General features: G+C 37.2%; 1 protein-coding gene across 2 annotated transcripts in view; it reads left to right on the forward strand.

Moving 5' to 3' along the window:
- The window catches only part of Prkg1 (protein kinase cGMP-dependent 1), a 1,075,213-nt gene that overhangs the window by 904,199 nt on the left and 146,244 nt on the right, over nucleotides 1–24,770 (forward strand). For both annotated transcript variants that reach the window (XM_055613860.1, XM_055613859.1), the window contains exons 6-7: nucleotides 3,328–3,405; nucleotides 8,409–8,503. In XM_055613860.1, coding sequence (XP_055469835.1) covers nucleotides 3,328–3,405; nucleotides 8,409–8,503 — 173 coding nt within the window. The remainder of the gene's footprint in view (nucleotides 1–3,327; nucleotides 3,406–8,408; nucleotides 8,504–24,770) is intronic.

Genomic DNA, 24,770 nt, shown 5'->3' on the forward strand with positions numbered 1-24,770 from the left:
TGAAAGACTCTACCTAGCAGTGTTTCAAAGCAGACACTAAGACTCATAACCAAACCCTCTGCAGGCTTTTTCTATGTCTGTTGCTGTTGAGGTTCAGCTTTAAAATCACATGGGCGGTCCAGGAAGATCATTAGAGCAAAGATTAGCTGGGATACACCACTGGGAGCTTATAGGACTGATGATGAAACATTTGCAGAACTGACAGGAGAACCAGCAGTTTGGGGGGCCAAAGTGGGAAAAGGTGAGGAGAGGTTGGAAACTGAAGCATTGAGCAGACCATTACAGCAGCAGAGGCCATGTTAGGGAGGTTGGGGTTTTATTAAACATGGAAACTCTTTAAAAAAACAAACTGTCTAACTGATGTTTTCTGCCCCTTCTTAGTCCTGTATATATCTGAGATTTAATTTGAAATTTGCAAAAAGATGAACTACAAAATGATCTTTATAAATCACTCAATTTCCTGGCATTTGATTCACATAATTGGACTCTCAAAGAGTCAGCATGCCTACTCATTTCCCCCTCAAGTGCAACTGAACATCTCAGGATTACATAGTCGTCATGGTGTGGCTCTGCAGCGTTATCTTTCCCAGCCTAGCATCCTTTTGGTCCCTACCCCATAGGCTCCTCTGGACTCCTGTGTCTTATGAGCTTATGTGGGCTATAACCATTTTCAATGAAAATCTGTGTATGTGAACTCAAGTAATAGATCTGTCAATCGTGAAGTCCACTTTAACAGAAATCTAGATCAAATAACACCAAGACACCCAGATGATTCATGCGAGGTGAACAATGGGGCTTTGTCTGGATGCTCCTGGCACTCTCTCAAGTCACTCGAATGAAGAGATTCTAAATGTAAGAGACATTTAGTGGCTATTTTCAACTGAGAGCCGATGTTCCTCCAACTCAGTAACAGACGTGTCTGGAGATTCTTTGTTGAGACTAAGGTGCTGTTGGTGTCCAGCCAATAGATTCTAGGGACTCAGTCAAATGTCCCATGTTAGCACGGAGTATTCAGGACAGGACGTGTAGCAAAGAATCTTAGGTGTGGAGATTTCAGTAGTGCTGTGTTATCTTTTGATATGCTTGGTTTATCTTTTGGTATGTTACAAATAATGCTTGCTTACTGAGAAGAAACAATTGTCCTATGAATAGAGATATGTTTTGCTTAACTGAAAAAAAAATCTATTAAAAGTAATGTGAGATACATATTACTTAACTATGAAAAGTATCCCCCTATTGGCAACTATATCTGTTTTAAAATGAGAAACATGAAGAATATTTTAGGTAGGTGAAGATTTCTGCAGAGTTTGAGCTTGTCATTTGCATTTTTCCCCCAAAATACACTTTGATTAGTCTTACATAAACATCCAGAGGCCTTGTTCAGCTCTCCAATGAGAGCTGAAGCTTGTATCTTAGAGAAGCCTTCTGAGAAGAAAGGTGTTCCTTTAACACAAGTTTTGTTCAAACCTTGTACTTATTTGTGACATAGAATTATATACATTGTTATTTTGCGAGTTTTGATACATCATTGGCTAGAAACTGAGAAATATGATGAACTGTGCAATAAATGGTGGTAGACTGTTTTACCATTATTACTAATAAAGTTTGGGTTAGAGATGTTTGTTAGGTGTGAGAGCTGAACAGATTTCCCGAACTGAACCATCTAATGGGTCAACATTTTTTATCATGTCATCAAAGCCATCTGACTGGAGAAATAACAGAGAGTACCAAGAGGTGAAAGTTAAATGGATGATCTTATCAAATGGAGACAATCAGTACACACATACACACACACACACACACACACACACACACACACACACACACACACTCATTCCTAATTTTATTTAGGAACTTTTAAAATCTTTTTAATTTTATTTGTATTTCTGCATGCGAGTGTGCAAATGTGATTGCAGGTGTTTACAGAGGTCATAGGCTGCATGACCCTGAAGGTGGTTATAGGTTTGGCTGTGAGCTGCCTGATCTGAGCGCTACAGATAAAACTAGGCTCCTCTGCAGGAGCAAGATGCACTGTTAACCACTAAGCCATCTCTCTAAACAATTATCTGCATGCACATATATGGATACATACTTATGTGTGTGAAAATAGGAAAACCGTCTTTAAAAGCACACACCAGATTGTTTGTGCCATTTGCTGGCTGAGGTTGGGAGAAGGGAAAAGGAAGAACATTGTTACTAAAACAAACAAAAAAAAAAAAAAAAAAAAAAAACAACTTGTGACTAGGAAAAGAAATAATGTAGATTCAAAATTAGTGTCACCGGCTTGCTTTGGTGATGTTCTAGGTGCTTAGAAATAAGAAGGTGTCCTTCAATGGCAGGTGTTAACAGAAGGCAACTTTAAGACAGAACAGAAATAAAGTGTTACAACAAATAGCGTTGATGGGTAAGGAGAAATTACAGCCACCAGCTTAATGGCTGCTGTGTGTTTACCATGAAGCAGTGTGTAAGGTAATATCTTCCTTCCCAAGATATGGCTCCCTTCTCAAGCTGCAGAGGAGCATAGGGCCAGATGGTGTGGGCTCATTTTGCCCGCTGACCAAGCAATAAATTGTCTCTCACGTCTCCTTATAGAATTGGTGTTGTTTATTGCACCAGTAATCTTCACACTGGGAACAGACCTAGTGGTGAGGTCCTCCCCAGAATGTCAACCCACTAGCTGCAATTCTCTTCCAGCCGTGCTTCCTTCCCCATCTAGTAGTTTATGCTCGACAGATCTTGGACCAGAACTCAGACCACAAAATTAAAACATTCTGCTTAATAAGGCCAAATGCAAATTGCAAAGTAAGGATATTAAGGGCTAAAGTGGCACCTTAGAAAAGTATTTAAAGCCATATAACTCCCACCAAAGGCTACTCTGGATTTAAGTAAAGATCTTTGAATGTTACAGTAATTTCTTTTTAAAAAGACTGTTATTGTGAAACTATTAAAAACAAATGAAAATGACAAAATAATATATGAATACGAACTTAATTAGCAGTGCTGTCTTACTTCACGCTTAGTTGACAGGAGAAATAATTTTTGTCAAACAATTGAAATAATGAACTTAAAGATAAGAGTATAATTACCGAGAAAAATGAAACTCACTAAAGGTTTTTAAATGTATATTATAAAATATTATAATCAGGTGTCATTCCTGTGTTGATTGACTGACTGTTAGTCAGCCTTAAACCAAGATCCATTCTGAACACGGTAAAATTCTGTCAGCCTGAATGCATCCTCAGGGCCTGGTGTTCAAAAACGTGTTCTGTTCGGTACATCATTGCTTCCTTAATGTCTTTGTTTCATGTGACTGTTCCTGTTTTTCAGACACACTATGAAAACGGAGAATACATCATCAGGCAGGGCGCAAGAGGTGACACCTTCTTTATCATCAGCAAAGGGAAGGTAAGCTTGAGCAGCTCACTGTGGAATGCTTGTGTGGAGTCCTGTGCCATGAGCTGCCCATTCCCTATCTGAGGATGGACCTTCTGAAGTAGAATGTAAGAAAAGAAGGCATGCAATCCTGTGTCCAGACGTTAGCAACCGCGACACCAGGTGCTACTGATACATCTGCACGAATGGAAGTCTTCAAGAATGGCCACTCTCCTATCATGAAACATCCAGGCTTTAGAATCCAATGGCCCCAATTTGAATCTTCCGGAAAATGAACTTATTTTACTCCTTTTAGGCCAATGGCTTGATGTTCTAAAGGCAATGCTGATGTAAATATATCTATGTTATACTGTAGCTTCATGGAGAAGCTATTGAAACTGGTAAAGTCTAGGAGGAGAAGTAAAAACGGTTATGCCATGGTTACAAATGGTTATGTGTTCTTGTATTATTTTAGGATTTACTTAGTGTGAATCTATTATAATACTTATTTTTGAACTATGAAATTAAGTAAACTTAGACCAATCCTCTCACCGCATTACCCAAATACTTGAACGTAACATTTCTTTATAAGTTATCCTTAAAGAGAGTTTCTTTTTTTTGTTATTTATCAGGTTTGATAAGATATATAGAGAGAAAAGCAAGTAGAGAAGACTTACATGCCTGTTTTATTATTATAATCATTTAAAAAAACAAGTGAACCTATTTCTTAAATATTGCTCAAAATGCCCAACACTGGTACTTAGAACTTACTCCAGAAGGCCTGCAGCGATGGTGTAACAGGAAGTACGGAAGACTCTAAATCTTAAGTGACCTATATTTTAAGGGATTCTTGAGGACTGATTTTGAATCAGGATTACACATGTCAATACTTATAGCAATGGCACGCCATGCTAAGATACACCAGTCTTATGTGTTTTGCTGTATTTGTTCATTGGGTGGGTATCTGGAAGCCTGAGATAGAAACACCCATCGTGGACTGGTTGTATAAAGAGTATATTGAGGGGCCAGTGAAGTGAGTTTAACAGGAAAAGGTGCTTGTAACCAGGTCTAATAACCCAAGTTCAATACCCAGGACCCACAATGTAGAAAGAGAGCATCTACTTCTGCAAATTGTCCTTCGACCTTTGTTGGACACTTTGGAACTATGGCATAGGAACGTCCAGGTACATGCACAAACACACACAAAATAAATAAATAAAAATGTATTCTTTTAATGTCCAAACACAGTTATAGCTAAAATTATATTTTGCATTTCCCATTGTTAGGGGATAAGGACATGCTACTGCACTGCAGTTTACAGAAGAGACTGGCAAACTTTGTCACTTGCCGTCTTCTTGGTTAACTAACCCCGATCAAAGAATGAGGAAAAGAAAATCCTCGTGCCTCTAAACCATTTGACGACCTCAGGAGGATGCTGCATCCTGGAGTCTGGCTTTGCTTTATCCTTCCAAATTGCTAATTCTTTGCTGCCAAAGAGTGGCTATGCTAACCCATTGGGAAGGGCACCCTCCAGTCATTTATGACTGTCCCATTACTGCAAATTGCCAGTATTGCCTGAGGGAAGTAGAGGTTTGTAACCCATTTTAGCTGAAAACAGGTGCGTTCGCAGTGCTGTTTTTATGAGTTCTGTGCCATGTATAAATAGAAGCACTTGGAGAGTATACCACAGGAACCAATTACTCCAGCAGTACTTTGGTACAATGTTAGAATTTTGAGAGAGAAATAGCCACAATATACCAGATTCCTTTGGCACAGTCAAGTTTGTGTATGAACCAGCTGTAGAATTTTTCTTAGTTTCTCAGGTCATACAAGTCATTCGCTATGATTCACAACTCTGACAGCTGTTACATTCATTATATTAATTCTGATAATGATTCATCAAAATCACTGTAAGAAGAAGAAGGTGCACACGCTTGTCTCTGCCGTGTGGAACAAGCAAGAAAATAGTACGTTGTGTTTGTGATGCAAATAAGCTATGAAATTAGACTGTTATAAGATGAATTTATTATAGGTAAACTACTTCTTTTCCCATGAATTTATAAAATTTATAAGGGGTAACCCTGGTAAAGATTTTTTTTCTCCAAAAATAATTATTATATCTTTTAAATTTATTTTGTGTGAATGCTTGTGTTGGGGAGATTATGTGTCACTGTGTGTGTGTGTGGTGAGAGGGAGAGGGCGTGTGCATCAGAGGACAGCTTGCAGGGCTTGGTTGTCTTCTCCCGTGATGTAGGTCTCAGGGATTGAATTCAGGTCATTAGACTCCTCTACTCACTGAGCCCTCGTGACAGCCCTGGTAGTGACACTTTTTTTGTTACCGCTTGTCTTAGTTACTTATCTATTGGTATGCTAAAGCACCATACCAAGGCAACTAATTAAAAAAAAAATTTAATTTGAGGCTTATGGTTTCAGAGGGTTAGAGTCCATGATCCCAGAGCAAATGCTGAGAGCTCAGAGATTCATCTGTGAGTTGGAAACAAGAGAAATGAAAGACACTGGAAATGGTCTTTTAAAACCTCTGAGCTAGACCCTAAGCGACACATCTTCAATAATCTAAGCTCCTAATCCTACACAGTTCTACCAGTTAGGGACCCGGTATCCAAACACATGAGCCAGTAGGGACCATTTATATTCCAACCACCACAGTGCTTGAATAAAAGTTTTCTTAAAAATAAAAAAGATGCTGTCAGAGAGGAGGAGGATGGAAGGAGGAACACAACCGTACTACAGAGCAACAGATGGATTTCCACTTGTTCAGCTCTATTTGTCTAACTGCAAACCACGTTTTATCCTTCCATTAAAGGTATGCACACAAAAGATAAACATAATATAACCTTATTAAATGTTTTTTTCTAAAATTGGAGGCTCAATGCTTGCAGCAGCAATTTCCAACTCAGAAAGTAAACTCATTCTTTGTTTGTTTTTTTTTTTTTTTTTTTGAAGTCGGTACATTCCTGTTTTCTGGGAGGACATATCGAAGATTTCTGCAAATATCCCCAACAGTCTTGTATCAACACCCTACCTCTCTTTAAATGAAAATTTCCAAAAACTGAAAAGGATTACTAAATTTCAAATTAAAGCCCTGAGATACAGGGTTGGAGAGCTGGCTTCGCTGTTGAGAGAACATACTCCTCCCAGAGGGTAACCAAGTTTGGTTCCTAGTACCCACATCAGGCAGCTTTCTATAATGTCAGTTTAGAGGTTCCTGTACCTCTGACTTCCAAGGTCACCTGCTCTCAGGTGTACATACTTCCCCCTCCCCGCTTACAAACATACATACACATTTTCCCGACACACATAACTAACAATTAATAAAAAATAAATTTTACAGTGAAACCAAGACAGGACTACCTTCTTAATAGAGTATCTGAGTGGGAAGGAAATGCTAACCGTACCAAGTTCTAGTGAAGCAAGTAGAATTCTGAGACATTATTGGCTAAATTGCAAAATTAAAATATTCTGAAAAGCAATTTGACTGCTTCTCAAAAATTAATAAATGTTGACCCTATGATCCAGCAACCTCATACTTTATTTATTTATTCTAGAGCAATGAAAATGTAGTTTTCACAAAAACATGCTCATCAATGTTTGCAGCAAAGCAATCCAATAGCAAAAATAGTCACAGAGGATAATCAGATATCATCCAAGCCAAATACAATATGAAAAAAAAAATTGCCCATCAGCACAATTCTCTGTGATCCCCACCCACCTTCCTAGAAAACAGTCTTACAATGCTAAACACTACTGCCTGAGCAGTATATATAAACTTTCATTCACAGATGGTGAAGGTAGATACTTGTGCTCAGAGTCAACACCTAAAAAAAACTAAACGTGTTTAGTTCATAAGCTCGTTCTTTATTTGTGTAGGCATTGACTCTATTGAACCCTTACTCATGGGTGCCAGAAAACAAGTACAGGAATATTTGCTGAAACTTTATTAATGATATCATAGTAACAACATATAACAATAAAACTCGTAGCTACATTTGCATCTAGAGAATTGCTAAGCTATATACTATTTATGTAATAGGATATTATGCAGATAGAGGAAATGAATTTGAGCTGTTTATATTAACATGAATGAATCAGAACCGCCAAGAGTATGGAACCAGTAACTTCTACTTTAAATAAGACTCCCACTGAAGCTTCTTCATCTATAAAAGCCTCATCAACATGCAAATTAGTATCTCTATGATAGAGCTCTATGGTAACTGACAGAGTTAAAACTGAATTTTCATGGTTTGAAACGCCACGTAGAAGAGTAATCAAATGGATCAATGGAGAATAATAATTGAATTCCCCCTGCCTTGCACAAACCTCCCTATAGTAGTAAAAGTTCTGATCACTGATGTCCTATATCTAGGTTGAGAAGCCTAAAGCATGCTGGTTTAATGTGTTTAAGTACTTGCGTTGTTACACTAAATTAGTTTTCTACTTCATTGCATTTTACAGGTAGGTGAATTTTAACTATTTAATTTTTCTGGAGGATAGGCAGTTTTATTATTACTATATCTCAAAGAAGAAGTGAATGAATGCAAAGATGCCCTTCAGTATAATTATATCTCCTTAAACAACAAGAAAACACCATTGAAAAACAAAGGAAAACCATTGACAGACTACATCATTAAATTCATCAAACTGGTTGCCTCACTGAAGCTAATAAAATCCGGAGCAGCAATGAAGATGAAGTAAAATTCTTATTTCTCAGCAGCACATTTTTTTTTTGAAAGGAAATGAAATATTTTGATTAATTCTTGGAAAGGCATAGCAGTTGCAAGCATGCAAATTTAGATCAGCCTTCCTAATGCTGCAGCCCGTTATTACTGTTCCTCACATTGAGGTGACCCCCCCAACCATAAAAAGATTTCGTCGCGTAACTGTAATTTCGCTCCTGTTACGAATCGTAATGTAAACCCCTGATGTGTGGGATATCCAGTGTGTGACACCTCTTCCCCCTAAGGGATGACAGCCCACAGGGTGAGAACACTGATTTAGACGCTCCTTTCTCTTTGTAGGTGAACGTTACTCGAGAAGACTCGCCAAGTGAAGACCCAGTCTTCCTTAGGACTTTAGGGAAGGGAGACTGGTTTGGAGAGAAAGCCTTGCAGGGGTGAGTACATCAAGTGTGCACAGTTTTTGTTTCAGTACTATACAATTTACCGAGAAGTTGAGCTTTTGGTGAAATACCCCCTTCTCTTACGGCCCACGCTAACACCCCAGACGTAGACCTTTTTGGCTGCTGTATTCACTAAGTTCCTGCTGGATTTGTGATCTGTTTATACTGTCCGTGGGATTGAGGAAGCTTCTAGTGTACCTGTGGTCTTGATCGGACCATTTTTCAGCTTTGTGGTGAAGTCTCTCCGTGTAACTCAAGCGGGAAGGCTGGGACCCTCAAACTTCCTGCAGCTTTCCATGCAGTCGGAGAACGTGGCGGTCTAGGGAACTTGAAACCTTTAAACCTTTAAACAGCGGATCAGCAGTGAAGTCTTCCCAGAGGGACGGTTGTATCTGGTGACTGTTGTCACTGCGGTTACTGTTGGGAGACTGACACACGTGTATCTGAATTCACTGTGGGAGAGCTCCAAAGGCTGGGCAGGTGGAGATACACTGCAAGATGATTGGCTTTTTGTGTTTCAAAGCAGCATTCAGAACTTGACAAAACCTTGAGAGTTCCTCCCAAAGCATGTGGAAGAGAAGTCAAGTCGGTTTTGTGGCACATATTTTACGGAATCTGTGACGAATATGTTTGGGGGCCCTCATCTTCCAATAAGCAACCTATTTCCATTATCAGTAAATGAACATGAGACTTTTCAGATTTCAGCGCCGTATGTATACACAGAATTTGAATAAGATCCAAATAAATGCTTGTTTTTGTTTCTATAGCGCTGGGATAAATTTTACTCTGATTAGAATAAATAGTAGATATTAGATATTAGAACAGTTAGTCTTGGTTCCACTTCAGATTGCACCTTCATTTTAAAATTATAATCATTCATCTGAAAGTATCACCTAAGCAATTTTTATTTTAGTGCCATGGTCAGATGGCAAGTTTTATTTTGCTTCTCATTTCACAGCTACACTAATGAAACCGGGTATCCATATAGTCCTTTTACTCGGGCTATATCACCTTTGGGAAACTGAATATAAACTACACTCAACTTTCTATCTTTTACTGGGCTCATTTGCTCCTTACCTGCTAAGCATACATTTGCCATTAGATTTCTCCCAATATCAAAACTGGAAGAAAACATGAACTCTCTTAGCAATACTGAAATGTGTAGATTATTGGAACATATGCTAATCCTAGCTCAAAATAAGTCAACTTTTTTTCTCCTGTTTATCTCCAATAGATGTATTCTGTTTATATACCATATTCCATAACGACATTAAATTACTTCCTAACTGACATTGTGTAATTAACTCTTTTCCTCCATTCCTTTGCCAATACATGCCATCCTTTGCCTCTTTGATAATTGCTATTCTAAGAGGTACCAGATAACACTTTATTTGGGTTTTAATTTACTTTTCCCCAATGGTTAGAGATGATGACCTGACCTCCCCGTATCTATTAGACACACCCATGTTTATTTAGGTTCTTTGCCCGTCTATTTGTATAGTAACTTGTACTCCTTATCTGAATTAATTTCTTATTAGATGCATACTTTGCAAACATAATCCTAATCAATATGTTCTCTTCGCTCTGCTCATAATCCACTTGCTTTGATTCTAACACCATTGTGCTGGTTATTTTTTGTCAACTTGGCACAAAGTGGAGTCATCTGGGAAGAGGGAACTCTGTTGAGGAATTGCCTCCATCAGATTGGGCTATGGGGCATTTCCTTGATTAATGATTGGAGTAGGTGGGCCAAATCCACAATAGGCAGTGCCAGCTCTCGGTGGATAGGTTGTGCTGCTTAAGAAAAGTAGCTGAGCAAGCCAGAGAGAGCGAGGCAGTAAGCAGCAGTCCTCCATAGTCTCTGCCTCACTAGCTTCCTCCTCAAGTTCCTGCTTTAGCTTCCATCAGTGATGGACTGGAAGCTTTAAGATGAAACAAACCCTTTCCCTCCTATTTTGCTTTTTGGTCATGGTATTATTCATCACAACAACAAAAAGCAAAGCAAGACATCATTATTTCTGGTTTATTTCCCTGTGCTTTTGAATGATAACAGAAAATCGCTGTATGGCCAATATCGTGTAGCTGTTCACTCTATTTTTGCATAGTTCTTATTCAGTTACAGGGCTTGTGCTTAAATACTCATTCATGCTGAATCATATAAGGGTATGCAATTTGCCAGCATACATTAAAGAGCATGTCCTCATTGTATGTTTGTGGAGCTTTTTTCCAAGTGAGATGAATGTGGGTTTGTGAATTCAGTTTCATTTCTGGGCTTTCTGTCCTGCTACATTTGGTGAATCTGTTGTTTGTCATTTGTAGGGAAGTAACATGCCATTCTAATTACTCTTAATTTTAGTGTAGATTGGAACCAGGTGCCTCCTACTTGAGTCATTTTGCTCATAACTGCCTTGGATTTACTCAGTTGTTTTAAGACAGAGTCTTACTGCATACATGGCTCAGACTGACAGGGAAAGCACTCTCTAAACCAAGATGGCCTTGAATTCACTGTCTGCATGTCTCAGCCTTCCAAGTACTGGGGTTATACGAATCTTCATTGAAGCCATTTTGTTTGTATTTGTGTTATTATTGGTCACTTGGTGGTGGTTTCAGATGAAGTTTAGATCTTTTCTATTTCATGAAAAAATGGTAGTAGAATTTTGGTAGAGAGTAATTTGAATCTATAGGTTGCTTCAAGTGGTCTGAGCTTTTAAAAACTCTTCCACTTTATAGAAAGGTCATCTGTTTTTTTTATTTGTTTCTCTTTAAATTTTTCTTATTACTGTTTTATAGTTTCAGCTGTATAGATATTTTCCTCAGCTAAATGATTTTCTATTTTACATTTTGTCACTATTATAAATGAAATTGTTATCTATTTCTTTTCCAGAAACTTTATTATTAATAATTGTAAATAAAGTATTTTTTGCATATTGAATTTGAATTCTACAAATTTATGAATTTTCTGTCAATTCTAAAGTTTTGTAGGATCTTCAAGATTTTCTGCATATTAGGAGGAAGGATTTATAAGAGATATGTGACATTTCTCTTTGGAAATGTCTTTGGTGCTTCAGTGATTATTTCTCCTGAATGGAATCAGATTTCCATGATGGCTGGAGATGACATAGTATTTTTTTTTTAAATAAAAATGGGTTTCTTAACTTAGCTCCTTTAATCAGGAATTCATTTTCAGTGGTGAAAACTGAGCTACTTAAAAACAAATAAACAATCCAACCCTTATTGTTACTTTCCAAACTATCATCCAGACAAATAATTCTCTTCAGGTTCCACAGGATAAGAAAAAAATTGTAAAATTGAAAAATCTATTCAAATACAAAAATGTTCCATTTGAAGCTAATTTCTTTGTTAATGAACTCTGCTAGCATTTTGTATGTCATTTTTATTACTTCCAGATCTAAATGATTGCTTAATTTTTCTTTCTGTAGTGTAGAAAAATGACTCATTATAAATCATTCTTTAGACAGGAAACATAGATACTAATTGGCTAGATTTGTTGTTACTGCACTAATTACTTATGATGCCTGGAAAAGTATTTTAGCTGTTTGAAAAATATCTCTGAATATTCTTGTCAAAATTATATGGCTGAAACATCATTTGTTTATTTGGATTGAGATTATGTCCACATGAGGCCAGCACTGCCAACTGGGTTTGGTTTTCATGGTTCTCATTTTTCACACATTGATATCAAGTGAGACATAGACCAGAAAAATATATTACATGATTACTGTCTTATTCTACATTCTAGAAGCAGGAAAATTACAAGGTTAATATTTTAGACCATTTCAATAAGTATATAACAGACGTGAGCCAACTAATTCTGGCTAGCCATTTTGACACAAGAAAAGTAGTCTGGCTAGTGTCATCTTGTAAAACGCTAATAAATAGTCTTTTCATGTTTGTGACTTGGTCAACCAACGGTCAATTAAAAATTGAAATAATAGGCTTCATGTACTACATCGAAAACTATGAAAGGGTGAGAGATGAACATGAAAAATATGTCAGTCCTACACAGCAAAGTTATATGACATTCTCTGGAGAAACTGCAATTCAAGTTAAAATAGAGAAAGACCCTTTTATATGTAATTGACAAGTTAATTTAAAAATTATAATGAAAACACAAAAACCTAGCATGGCTAAACAGCTCAGAGAAAAAAAAAAAAAAGCAAATCTAAAGACTAATCCTACTAACTTTCCCTGTGGCTTAAAGCAACAGTAAACAAGACAGCATGTTCTGAAGATAAGATACATAAATAGATTTAGGAACATAATGAAAATGAAGCTAACCTACACGCCAGTCAGTTTTGCTATAAAAAATTCCATAGACAGTTAGCTTAGCCAAAAATAATAGCTTCCTGATAAGTTGTGAGAAAGCAGGGTCAGCATGCTCACATCCTGTTGACATCGTTCTCGTATGGGCAATTAGAAGGAGTGGTTGCGACTCTGGGCATCTCTTCTTATAAGAATTCCAGTCCCAGGCTGTGGGCCCCAGTCAAATAGTCTCATCCAGAGCCAAGTGTCTCCAAAAGTCTCCATTTCCAAAATACCATGAATGTGAGAAATCTTTTAGCTAAGATTTTCTGGTGGACACAAATCCATTCATAGCATTTGCTGATTGATCGTCAGCAGAGACTCAAAGCTGATATATTTAAGAAATGCCAGCATTTTCCCACAAATGGTATTGACACAGTTAGATATACATTAAGGTAAATAAATAAATAACTTGAACCCACAACTTGCATATTTCACATCATATAGAAAGAATTAAAATGGATTACATGTCTGAATATAAACTACAATTTAATGAATTTTAGAGTGAAAGAATCTATTATAAAATTTTAAAACTTTGCTTACGTAGGTTAAAAGATTTTTTTATAATTATTTTTTATTTTTATTAATTACAATTTATTCACTTTGTATCCCCCCTATACCTCCCTCACTCCCCCCCAGTCCCACCTTCCCTCTTCCCCACTCGTGTCCTTCTCCCAGTCCACTGATAAGGGAGGTCCTCCTCCCCTTCTCTCTGATCCTAGTCTATCAGGTCTCATCAGGAGTGGATGCATTGTCTTCTTCTGTGGCTGCTCCCCTCTTAGGGGGAGGTGATCAAAGAATAGGCCAATTAGTTCATGTCAGAGACAGTACCTGTCCCCATTACTATGGAACCCACTTGGACACTGAACTGCCATAGGCTACCTCTGTGCATGGGTTCCAGGCCATCTCCATGAGTGGTCCTTGGCTGGAGTATCAGTTTCAGAAAAGACCCCTGTGCCCAGACATTTTGGATCTGTTGCTCTCCTTGTGGAGCTCATGTCCTCTCCAGGACTTACTATCTCCCCCTTCTTTCATAAGATTTCCTGCACTCTGCCCAAAGTTTGGCTATGAGTCTCAGCATCTGCCTCCATACCCTGCAGGGTAGAGCCTTTCAGAGGCCCTCTGTAGTAGGCTCCTGTCCTGTTCCCTGTTTTATCCCTCCTCTGATGTCCATCCTCTTTACCTTTCTGAATGGGGACTGAGCATCTTAGCCAGAGTCCTCCTTCCGGAGTAGCTTCCTCAGGTGTACAGATTTTGGTGTGTTTATCCTATATTATATGTCTAATATCTACTTATGAGTGAGTATATACCTTGTGTGTCTTTCTGTTTCTGGGATACCTCACTCAGGGTGATCTTTTCCAGTTCCCACCATTTACCTGCAAATTTCACGATTTCCTTGTTTTTTATCGCGGAGTAATATTCCATTGTGTAGATGTACCACAATGAACAGAACACCAACAGCACAGGCTCTAAGAGCAACAATCAACAAATGCGACCTCATGAAACTGAAATGCAAAGGACACTGTCATCAAAACAAAACGACTGCCTACCAATTGGGAAAGGATCTTCCCAACCCTATATCTGACAGACGGCTAATATCTAGTATAAATAAAGAACTCAAGAAGTTAAACAGCAACAAATCAAGTAATCCAATTAAAAAATGGGGTACAGAGCTAAACAGAGAATTCTCAATAGAGGACTATCAAATGACCAAAAAACACTTAAAGAAATGTTCAACGTCCTTAGTCATCAGGGAAATGCAAATCAAAACGACCTTGAGATTTCACCTTACACCCATTAGAATGGCTAAGATGAATAACTCAAGTGACAACACATGCTGGAGAGGATGTGGAGGAAGGTGAACCCTCCTCCACTGCTGGTGGGAATGTAAACTTGTACAACCACTCTGGAAATCAATCTGGCGCTTTCTCAGACAACTAGGAATAGTGCTTCCTCAGGATCCAGCCGTACCACTCCTAGGCATATAGCCAAAAGAGGCTCAAGTACACAAAAAGGACATTTGCTCAACCATGTTTGTAGCAGCTTTACTTGTAGTAGCCAGAACCTGGAAACAATCCAGATGCCCCTCAGTTAAGGAATGGATAAAGATTTTTTTAATAGTCACATTACACCATGACTATTTATGTAAAGAAATATGATTAATTAGATATCATTAACTAAGAATTTCTAGAAGGTAGACAAGTAGCTTTGTGATAAAGCCTGGCATGACCACATCCCTGCATTCTAACTCCAGCCCTGAAAACAAAATCATTGTGAGAAAGCCACTATCAGTTATGAAAAGAAGACAGCTCTTAAACTGGAAGAAAATATTTGCAATCGAATATCTGAGAAAGGAATTTGTTTCCAATTTTCCAAAGTCTTATATAGGAACAATAAGAAAGCCAACAGTCTGGTGTTTGTAAATGAACAAATGATATGCTCCCATACTTTAAAAACATGGTGGTAAATTATCATGTAAATATTAAGAATGACTGATACAGAAATAAAAATTAAACTTCATGAAATACTATCATACAAATATTAAAATGTCTAAAATTAAAGCAGTTGACCAAATCCTGTATTTGGGTTGTATAGTGCCATTAGAACTTTTATGCATTGTTGACAGAAGTGTAAACTTGTGTAACAACTGTGGTTTCCTCCAAATTTAAAATGGGATTATTAAGTATATCACCTGCCATCCAAACCACTCATTTCTAGTTCTAGATATTTCAGCGAAAGCTCATGTCTGTGCAAACATTCGCACACCAGCAAATTTTGTTCTTGGTAGCAAATAACCTCATATTTGAAATAACCTAAATGTTCATCAGTAAATGAATGGATAGACAAGTGTGGTATAATCATACAATGAAATACTACTCAGCAGCCAAACAAATGAAGTATTGATGTACTCATCAACCTAGATGACTATTAAAATAATTGTAATGAATGAAAGAGGCCAAGTAAGAGAGAGTATCTATTGTATAATTCAATTTATCTGTAAGTCTAAGAGATACCAATTAATTAATCTGGAGAGAAATAAAGCCCACCATTGACTACCTGGAGATAGGCAGTGACATAAACTAGATCTTATAAAGAAAAACTGGGAAGCCTTGGGGCGATGTACAGATTCTTTATAGTGATTATGTATTAATTGGAGTGTTTACAAATATCAGTGGTTTTCACTTGTACTTTTCAAAGATGTATAGTTTATGTGAATCAAGCCTCATTGTTAAACTATTAAAATTCACTTACAATCTAATAGTATTCTTGAAGTAATCAAGCATCTAAGGGAACTAACTCCTCTTTGGCCCATTACCCACCACAACTAATAGTATTCTATGCACAGGAGACTTGCAAAGCTCTATTCTCTCATTATGAAGCTACATTTCTAATCAAGAAATTTAATTGACGTGTTTAATTTTGTGAAGTAACAACTTTAGATATTTTTGTGAGGTAAATTACACCTATATAATATATAATACATATGTAATATCATATATTATATATGTTATTGTATATTACATACTATCATATATATATGATATATATGTATATATATCTATATATAGATATATATGATATATATCATATATATGATATATATATATGATATATATCATATATATATATGACATAAATAAAGAGAGTGACCAAATCAGGGTAATAAGCTCTTTTACCTCTTCAAACATCAACTAAAATTGTGGACGGTTGTGAGCCATAATGTGGTGCTGAAAACAGAATTTGAGTTCTCCTCAAGAACAAATAGTTTTAGCTGCTAAGCCATCTCTCAAGCCTAACAGAGTGCTTCAGTGGTTGACACTAAGTAGTTATTGTTTGGAAACCATTTATACAATTACTTTGCTAATTAAAAGAAAATATTGCAGATTTGACTAAGAAATAAAGACAAGAAAATTTCAAGAAATCGTGTGTGTGTGCGTGTGTGTGCACCACATTTATGTATACAGATCATTTATTTTTTCCTTGTTTTCTTCTTTATTGTGTATTCCAATACACAATAGAGGCTGGCTAACATTTACGGCATTTCCTAACCTTACCTTCACAGTACTGGGATTAGATACAAACACTTTCTTACCTCATTCTGGGATGAATGCTTTTCATCATCTAAAAATCGTTTTCATCATAGAGAGCTTTAAATTTTTTTTGGTTGAATCTATTCCTATAAATTTATGTAGCTATTATAATATAATTGATTTCTTGATTTCTTTTTCAGCCAGTTCATTATTGGTGCATAAACATGCTACTGTTTTTTATATAGGAAATTTATGGCATAAATTTTTCCATATTTATGAGCTACAACAGCCACTTGATGGAATTTTGATTTGTTTACAAAAATGATATCATCTGCGAATACGGCTAACTTGATATCCTTTGTAATTTGGATCGTCTTTGTTCCTTCTCTCACCTAATTGGCCCTGTTAAGTATAAAAATATGTAGAGTCTCAACTATGCTCCAGCCCTGGTTTTCCGTCACAAATTAAATAAGTATTAAAGAAATGAAAGTTTTACACCTCACCCTTTTCTTTCAAGAAAAGTGGCGTTAAAAGCTTGTCCTGTGGGATACTGTGGGTACTTTGCCATATTCTAGAACATTCTTGTGTGTCTGTGCTAAGATCCTCAGCATCAGCTGACTCTTAGTCTCCATATGGGAAAACATATTGGTTTGAAAAGACATTTTTCCATAAACATGACGTAAGAATACAAGTTCTGGGGGCATTTTTTTTCTACCACCCCTAAATGTACTTACTTTCCTTAGAAATACAACTTTTCCATCCTGGAGAAATAGAATTTTTTTTTTCCTTTAAACTTTTAAACAAACACACAAACGAAATGGCACATATACTACGTATCTAATGCTGCTCAGGCAAATTATTTTGTTTAAAGAAAGATTAGGTGTGGAAAGGGGTCAACCATTTGTGAGCAGGTGATGGGGTGGCTGGCATTTTTCATTTTTATTATTCCTCCCAAGATTCAGAGTGGGCCATGGCTGCCCACATCACTCCTAGGAGTGGAATATACTAATGAGAGAATTTCAGTGGGCAGCAGCAGTCAGGGCAAATTGTCTTTCTTTCTCAAACACATTGTCCTCTATGAGTCTCTCCGTTAAGAATGCCTTTATATCCCTCCTAACCTAGGCCTCACTTTTAAGGACAGTTTCTACATCTCTTCTGTCCCATATAGCTCTGCCTCCTCCACCTTTGATCCTCAAATTTTATTGATGATTCTATAGTATTTCTCATTCATTCCCTTCTCTCTTCAATCCTATTTTCCACTGCAATTCAGGTTGTTTCCCTATCATGTACTTCACACCATTTAGGTTTATTTTCATGTGATTTACATCTCAGTATATCAAACCACTATCTTTCTAGGCCCAGATAAGCAGAAGCTTGGCTCTAGGCCTCACCTCACCTTCAGGTCCCAGAGTGGACAAAACTATGTAATCTCAAAGCCTGCACCCAGTGATGTACTTCCTGCTAGCAATACCGTATCACCTAAAACTTCCTAAACACCACCATCTTCGGGCAGCCAAATGTTTGAATACCAGAAGTGTCCTTGGGGGACATTTCTCGTTCAAACTATCACAAAAAGAATCTTTGCAGTCAAGTTGATATGTCCACCAGAGGCTTGTACAATTGCTTGTTGACCATTTTGGAGGCTCACAGAATCAACTAAGCATGGCTCACAGGGGGCTCAAAGACACTGAAACCATAACCATGGAGCCTGGGTTTGCATCAGGCCCTCAGTGTACATGCTGTTTTTTTTTTTTTTTTTTTAGCTTGGTGTTCTTGTGGAAATTGTAAGTGGGGGGGAGCGGTTGTCTCTGATTCTTTCACCTGCTCTTGGGACTGTTCTCCTTCTACTGGGTTTCTTCATCCAGCCTTAATATGAGAGCATGTCCCTAGTCTTCCTGAATCTTCTTATGCCATGTTTGGTTGATATCACTGGGAGGCCTGCTCTTTTCTGAAGAAAAATGGAGGAACAGTGGCTCTGGGGAAGAAGGGGAGTGGAGGTGTGTTGGGAAGGGCATTGGAAGAGAGGCTGTGGTTGTAATGTATTTTAGAAGAGAAGAATGAATACACACACACACACACACACACACACACACACACGCACAGTATCTCTGACATCGTTACCCCTTTCAAGTCCTGGAATGGTTATCTTTCTATGGCTTTTCTAGTAAATGGTAATAATCCCTGTGTGTGTGTGTGTGTGTGTGTGTGTATGTATGTATGTATGTTTGTGTATATGTATATGTATGTGTGTATATTTGTGTTATTGTGTGTGTATGTGTGTGTGGTGTGACTTGCACACCACAACATATATATGGAATAGATGATAACATGCTTGAGTAGATTCTCTTCTTCTATCTTGTGGATTCTGAGAATTTAACTTGAGTCATTAGGTTTGGCAACAAGTGCCTTTAACCACTGAGCCATCTTGCTGGCCAATGGCCAGTTTTAATGCATGGGAATCATCAATGATTTGGTTTAATTGCTAAGTAGGACAGAAACATGGAACCTAATCATGTGATCATACTCTGTGACTGTGCCTGGAAATTTGAAGACTACACTGTTGCTTGAAGTTCACCTTTCAGATTATTACAAAGGCACAATCCTTAAGGTAGAAGGATGATTTATATCATTTGATATACTATAGGCCAGCCTCCATTAACATCTTGGCTTACAGCATAAAATGAATGAATGTTAGGAAAACATATGCTCCTGTATGTAGGGCTGCCAGATGATGTCACACCTTTTCTATTTGGCTTCATCCTGGCATCCCCTAAATAAACAAAAAGTTCATTATTTTGAACTTCAAGATGTTTTATATAATTATAATACATTCTTGGCTATTCTAAAGGACAGACTCAAGAAATATTAACTTCAGGGCTGGAGAGAAGACCCAGCAGGTAAGAAAAATGTTGCTTTCCAGAGGACTTGGGTCTGGTTTGATTCCCAGTAGCCTCATGCTGGCTCACAGCATCTATAAGTCTAATTCTATAGTACAACACTTTCTCTGGGCTCTGTGGGCCAGGCAGGCATGTTGAACACAGACATACATACAAAATACTCATACACATTAGATAGGCAGATAGATAGATAGATAGATAGATAGATAGATAGATAGATAGATAGATATTTTTAAAGTAAAAAAAAAGGCAGTATTAACCCTTTTGGAGACTTGCACTGTGCCTTTTTCACTGTCTGAATACTTAAATACAATACTCACTTTGCCTCTTTGCCATTTCATAGTGTCTGATATTCATTTGTAAAGTTCTGTTTATTTTTACTTGTATTATTTTCCGGTATTATTTTTTATAGCTATCTGACCAAAGTGATTTTTATCCATAAAGGATTTAAGCAATGTCCCATTTTAAAGTACATCATAAATATTAGTATTCTTAAAATAAGTAATGAATTACTGTGTTTTCAGTGCAAAACATTTGTAAGGTAGTCCCAATGTTTAAGAATGGTCTCTGGAGCGAAGAGACAGTTTTGATGAGCATCAGTTTCCGGGGGGCATATACTTCTGCCGGGGCAACGAATGGGAAGATGGGGCTGATGTGCCAATGTGTCAGCTGCCATAACAGCCCTCGCACAGCACTGCCTTTGACTGCATCATTCACAGTTTCTCTATTTGCAATTTGTTGATTCCTATCTTCCAACCTAAAAAAAGAGAAGAAAAGAAAGCTACATTCTTCCCTAGATCTGAGGACTTTTACACGCACTCTTTCCGTCAATCCCAGGGACAAGCACTTAATTTTATGTAGAATTTCACACTGGTGGTATATAGCATAAGCTATAACAAATAAGGAGAACATATTTTATAGCATAAATTTCAGTTATTCTTTTTTAAAACTTTACTCTAAGATATGATACTTAATGAAATGAAAGGATGAGTTTTTCTAGAATGACAGTGTTATTGTTGTTAGGACAAGGAAAACATAGATCTAATAGAGATAGAGTGTATGTCAAATATTTGCAACAAAATACATGTAACCTGGACATGATTTTGAGTCATATAGTTGAGTGGTCAACATGTAGAGATGTATATAAAGAGATAGTCCAGAAATTTATCATTATTGAAACTTAATTACAGTTATACTATCATTTGTTCTGTTTTTTTCTCTATCTCTGTATATATTGAAATTTCTATAATACACTGTAGCCAAACACACCTTAACTTTCTTAGCTTTAGATTAATGTTTACATTTTAGATTAAACTTTTATGAAGATAACTAAAATTAATTTTTGTATTTATTCCTGTTAGAATTTTGTACTGAGTCTAACATTAATTGATACTAAGTAGTTATTGTTTGGAACAAGTGAAATCCAAGAAATCATATCACCTAGAAAACATCAAACAGACTCACCTTATAAAACTATTTTATAAAACTATTTCTCAGTTTAAACAATGCCAGAGGATGTTTTCTGTAACAATTTCGTGTTTAACTAATTTAACTTAAAGCTAATTAGTCAAGAAATTAATTATATGGAATTGCCACTTTGAGTTCTTTCACAAAGCGGCTGTCTGACAAGTTCAGGGGTAAGATTTATGAGAGGAAAGAGTAAAACAAAACCTGTGTTTTCAATGGCTGCTCACATCTTGTCAGAATGTTTTGCCCAAAGAGCTCTGGGATGGATGTGAAATTGCCCAGGAAATTAGATGGGGATTTACTTTGTGTTAAACCTGAGTGTGGAGAATATGTTCTAGTCTAGTGACATTAGTAAATATCACTGCAGGCATAGAGAAGCAAACACGTCTACAGAGATGAAAGACAAGCAGGCACTGAAACAAATGCCTTCTGTTGCTTATTCTCTTCTGCCTGGGCTGCATTTTAAATTCCTATCTTATTTTTTGAATCTAAGTTCATACAAGAGCTCAATAGTGAACTCTCATTTGCCCTGATGGACTGTAGCGAATACTGTTGAAGGAATGCAGAGAGGATTCTGTCTGAAGAGATTCTCTAAGGAAATGGTTGGTTTAGAACACCAGCTGATGAGCAAGATGAAGCCGAGACAGCTCACTTGGTAAAGTGCACAAGCCTGGGACCCGAGCTCTGTCACCAGGACTCACGTGAGAGGCTAGGAGTGGCACCTCACACCTGTCATCCTGGCATCAGGTAGAGAGAGACAGGTAAAGCTCCAGGGCTCACTGTCCAGCCAGTTTAGGCTAGTTGACAAGTTCCAGGCTCCTGAGAACACCATTTCAGGTAACGACTTAAATAATACCGGAGAAGTAACACTCAGTGTTGGTTTACGGCCCCTACACTTGTGGGCACACATGTGAACTTAAACACATGTGCACAAATCAATAAATAGGAGCAGCAGCTTTTGCTATAATACCTGAGGAAATGAATTCCATTTACTAAATGCAGTAAAACTAAAATCTCTTTATCTAAGACGCTTTCGGGCCAAAGGGGGTGAAACATGAACAGTTCCAAGTTTGTTACATCTATTGTGTTTTAAATATTTTTTAATAAAGAAATAAGATCTGATTCTATTTGACTTCAACTGGAAAAGGTTCACTTATCTTCCGGGATTTTTACCTTGTCTCTTTCGAAGTTCCATTTAAGAATGTTTCAGATGAGCGTGTAAGTAGCACAGTTAATCCATGAGAGCACTTCTGTATCGCCTTCCAATTTACACATTCTGCCACGGTTGGTTCATGATCATCTTCGTCCCCTTTAACGGACTGGTTTAAATGTGTTTACACTTTATTCATTAATATAATTTTTTCTCTACCCTGTGACTATAATTTGATCGTAGTTATATCCTCTTACTCCTAAAACCCCCAAAGTGTATTTATTAAGAATAAGGATATTTGCTTATGCAATGTGTGAATAATTACCAAAATCAAGAAATTTGACATAGATATAAAATCTCAATTTGGGTCAGTCTGATATTCTGTCATGGATAGATACTTTTACTTTAGGAACCACATACAGAATATTATATAAGTACTGCTGTGTCCCTGTGCATATCTCACACACACACACACACACACACACACACACACACACACACACACAAAACTTCCCCTCTTGGTGACGTTAATTTAGATTTACTTAGTTCCAAAGTTGCTCATGTCTCCACTGAACCACATGGAACATTCTTTTACTTGAAACTAATAAAATTTCTGCAGGAAGATTCTGTGATTCCTCAGCCAAACTAGCTACATCTGCTTCTTGAGTTAGCAGTCATTGATCCTGTCTTCTCCGAGACTGAAGGAAACCCTCATTATAGAGTTTCCGCCTTCTGATTAATTATCGCCATTAGCTTACAGATTATTACTTTACTCAGGGCATGATCATTGCTTTGACTTTCAATTCGGCGCAGCTATGACTTATCCATTCATTCACACCATGAAGCAGATATGGCTCCTCCAATCAGCCTAGCTCCAAAGGTTGTGTGGCATGACTCAAATTACTACTTGACAATTTTCTTACAGCATGTAATTGTACCGGCTTTTTCTTGAATACTCTTGCCTGTGTTTTTCTTCAAGAGCTCTGATTTCTTTAGAATGACATAAAGTGCTAAGTGCTGAAGATGGAGTATGTTCTCTTTCACTGAATGAAAATAGGAAATCTAGGCTTGTATATTTGTGTGAGAGGTATGTGTGTGTGAGAGAGAGAGTGGGCATGTGTTATGTTATTAATTTGCCTTTTCCCCTATGTGCTGATAAGATCAGCATCTAGTACCTGTAGGCTATCTAGAGTGACAGAGAACCTTAAAAAAAAGATAGCAGCTAATAGCAGTAGAAGTAGAGTAATAAAACAACACAATGCCATAATTATTTCATTGTTTTCCAATTTCATTTTATTGAGTTATATTTTGTTAACAATTTTCAGCAACATATTGATTTATTTATTTATTTTTTTCTTATCAGTTACATTTTATTAACTCTGTATCCCAGCCGTGTCCCAATCCCTCATTCCCTCCTAGTCCCTCCTTCCCTCCCTCATCTCCACCATGCCCCTATCCAAGTCCACTGATGGCGGGAACCTCCTTCCCATTCATCTGATCCTGTTTTATCAGAACATACTGATTTAAACCCCCCTCTGTGTTTATGTGTACATGTGTGTACGTGTTTCTGAGACAGGGATTGAAAGAGTGTGTCACTGCCACCTGGCTTAAAAACTATTTTTAAGATGCATCCAATTGAGATGTTTCCAGATGTCCATTTCACACCATTCCTAAATGTGACAATATATTTACGATGACTGAAATGTCTTATAAAATATGACTTGAATAATAAGAGTCGTTATTTCTATTATGGGAAGGAAATCTGTATTAGAAGCAGAGAAATGAATAGATGGATGGATGGGTGGTTGGGTGAATGGATAGAGAATAAATGAGTACATTTATAAATGTGGGTTAAGATGTATGTATAGGTGACACATGTATGTACACTCACACAAATATTATATATAACATATTATATATATATATATAATTGCGGAGCAGTAATAGTACATTACTACAAATGCCCAGATATTGATTTCAAAAATATCATTATTGAGTAAAAGGAAATAAAGCTTTTTGGAGGAATGAATGATTCTCCACCCAGTGAAGAAAGATGCAAGATAATCTTAAAACATCATAAAAGAAATTACTTGGGGGAGAGGAACAGACACCGGGTCTAAATTATGTTATTATTATTGTTTATAGTTATTATTATTGTTGTTGCCATTAACATGGAGGCTTTTCACATGCCACAGCACAAGGGAAGCAGTCAGGGGACAATTTGCGGCGTGGCTTCGCTCCTTCCATCTTAACACAGGCTCTGGGGTTGAACTCAGATCATCAGACTTGCATGACAAGCATTTTATCTACTGAGTCATATTGCCCAGCCCTAAGAATATTTTGTGTGTGTGTGTGTGTGTGTGTGTGTGTGTGTGTGTGTGTGTGTGTGTGTG

Source organism: Psammomys obesus, unplaced genomic scaffold (assembly GCF_907164565.1).
Source record: "Psammomys obesus unplaced genomic scaffold, mPsaObe1.curated_primary_1811, whole genome shotgun sequence".
In the NCBI taxonomy this organism is placed as follows: domain Eukaryota; kingdom Metazoa; phylum Chordata; class Mammalia; order Rodentia; family Muridae; genus Psammomys; species Psammomys obesus.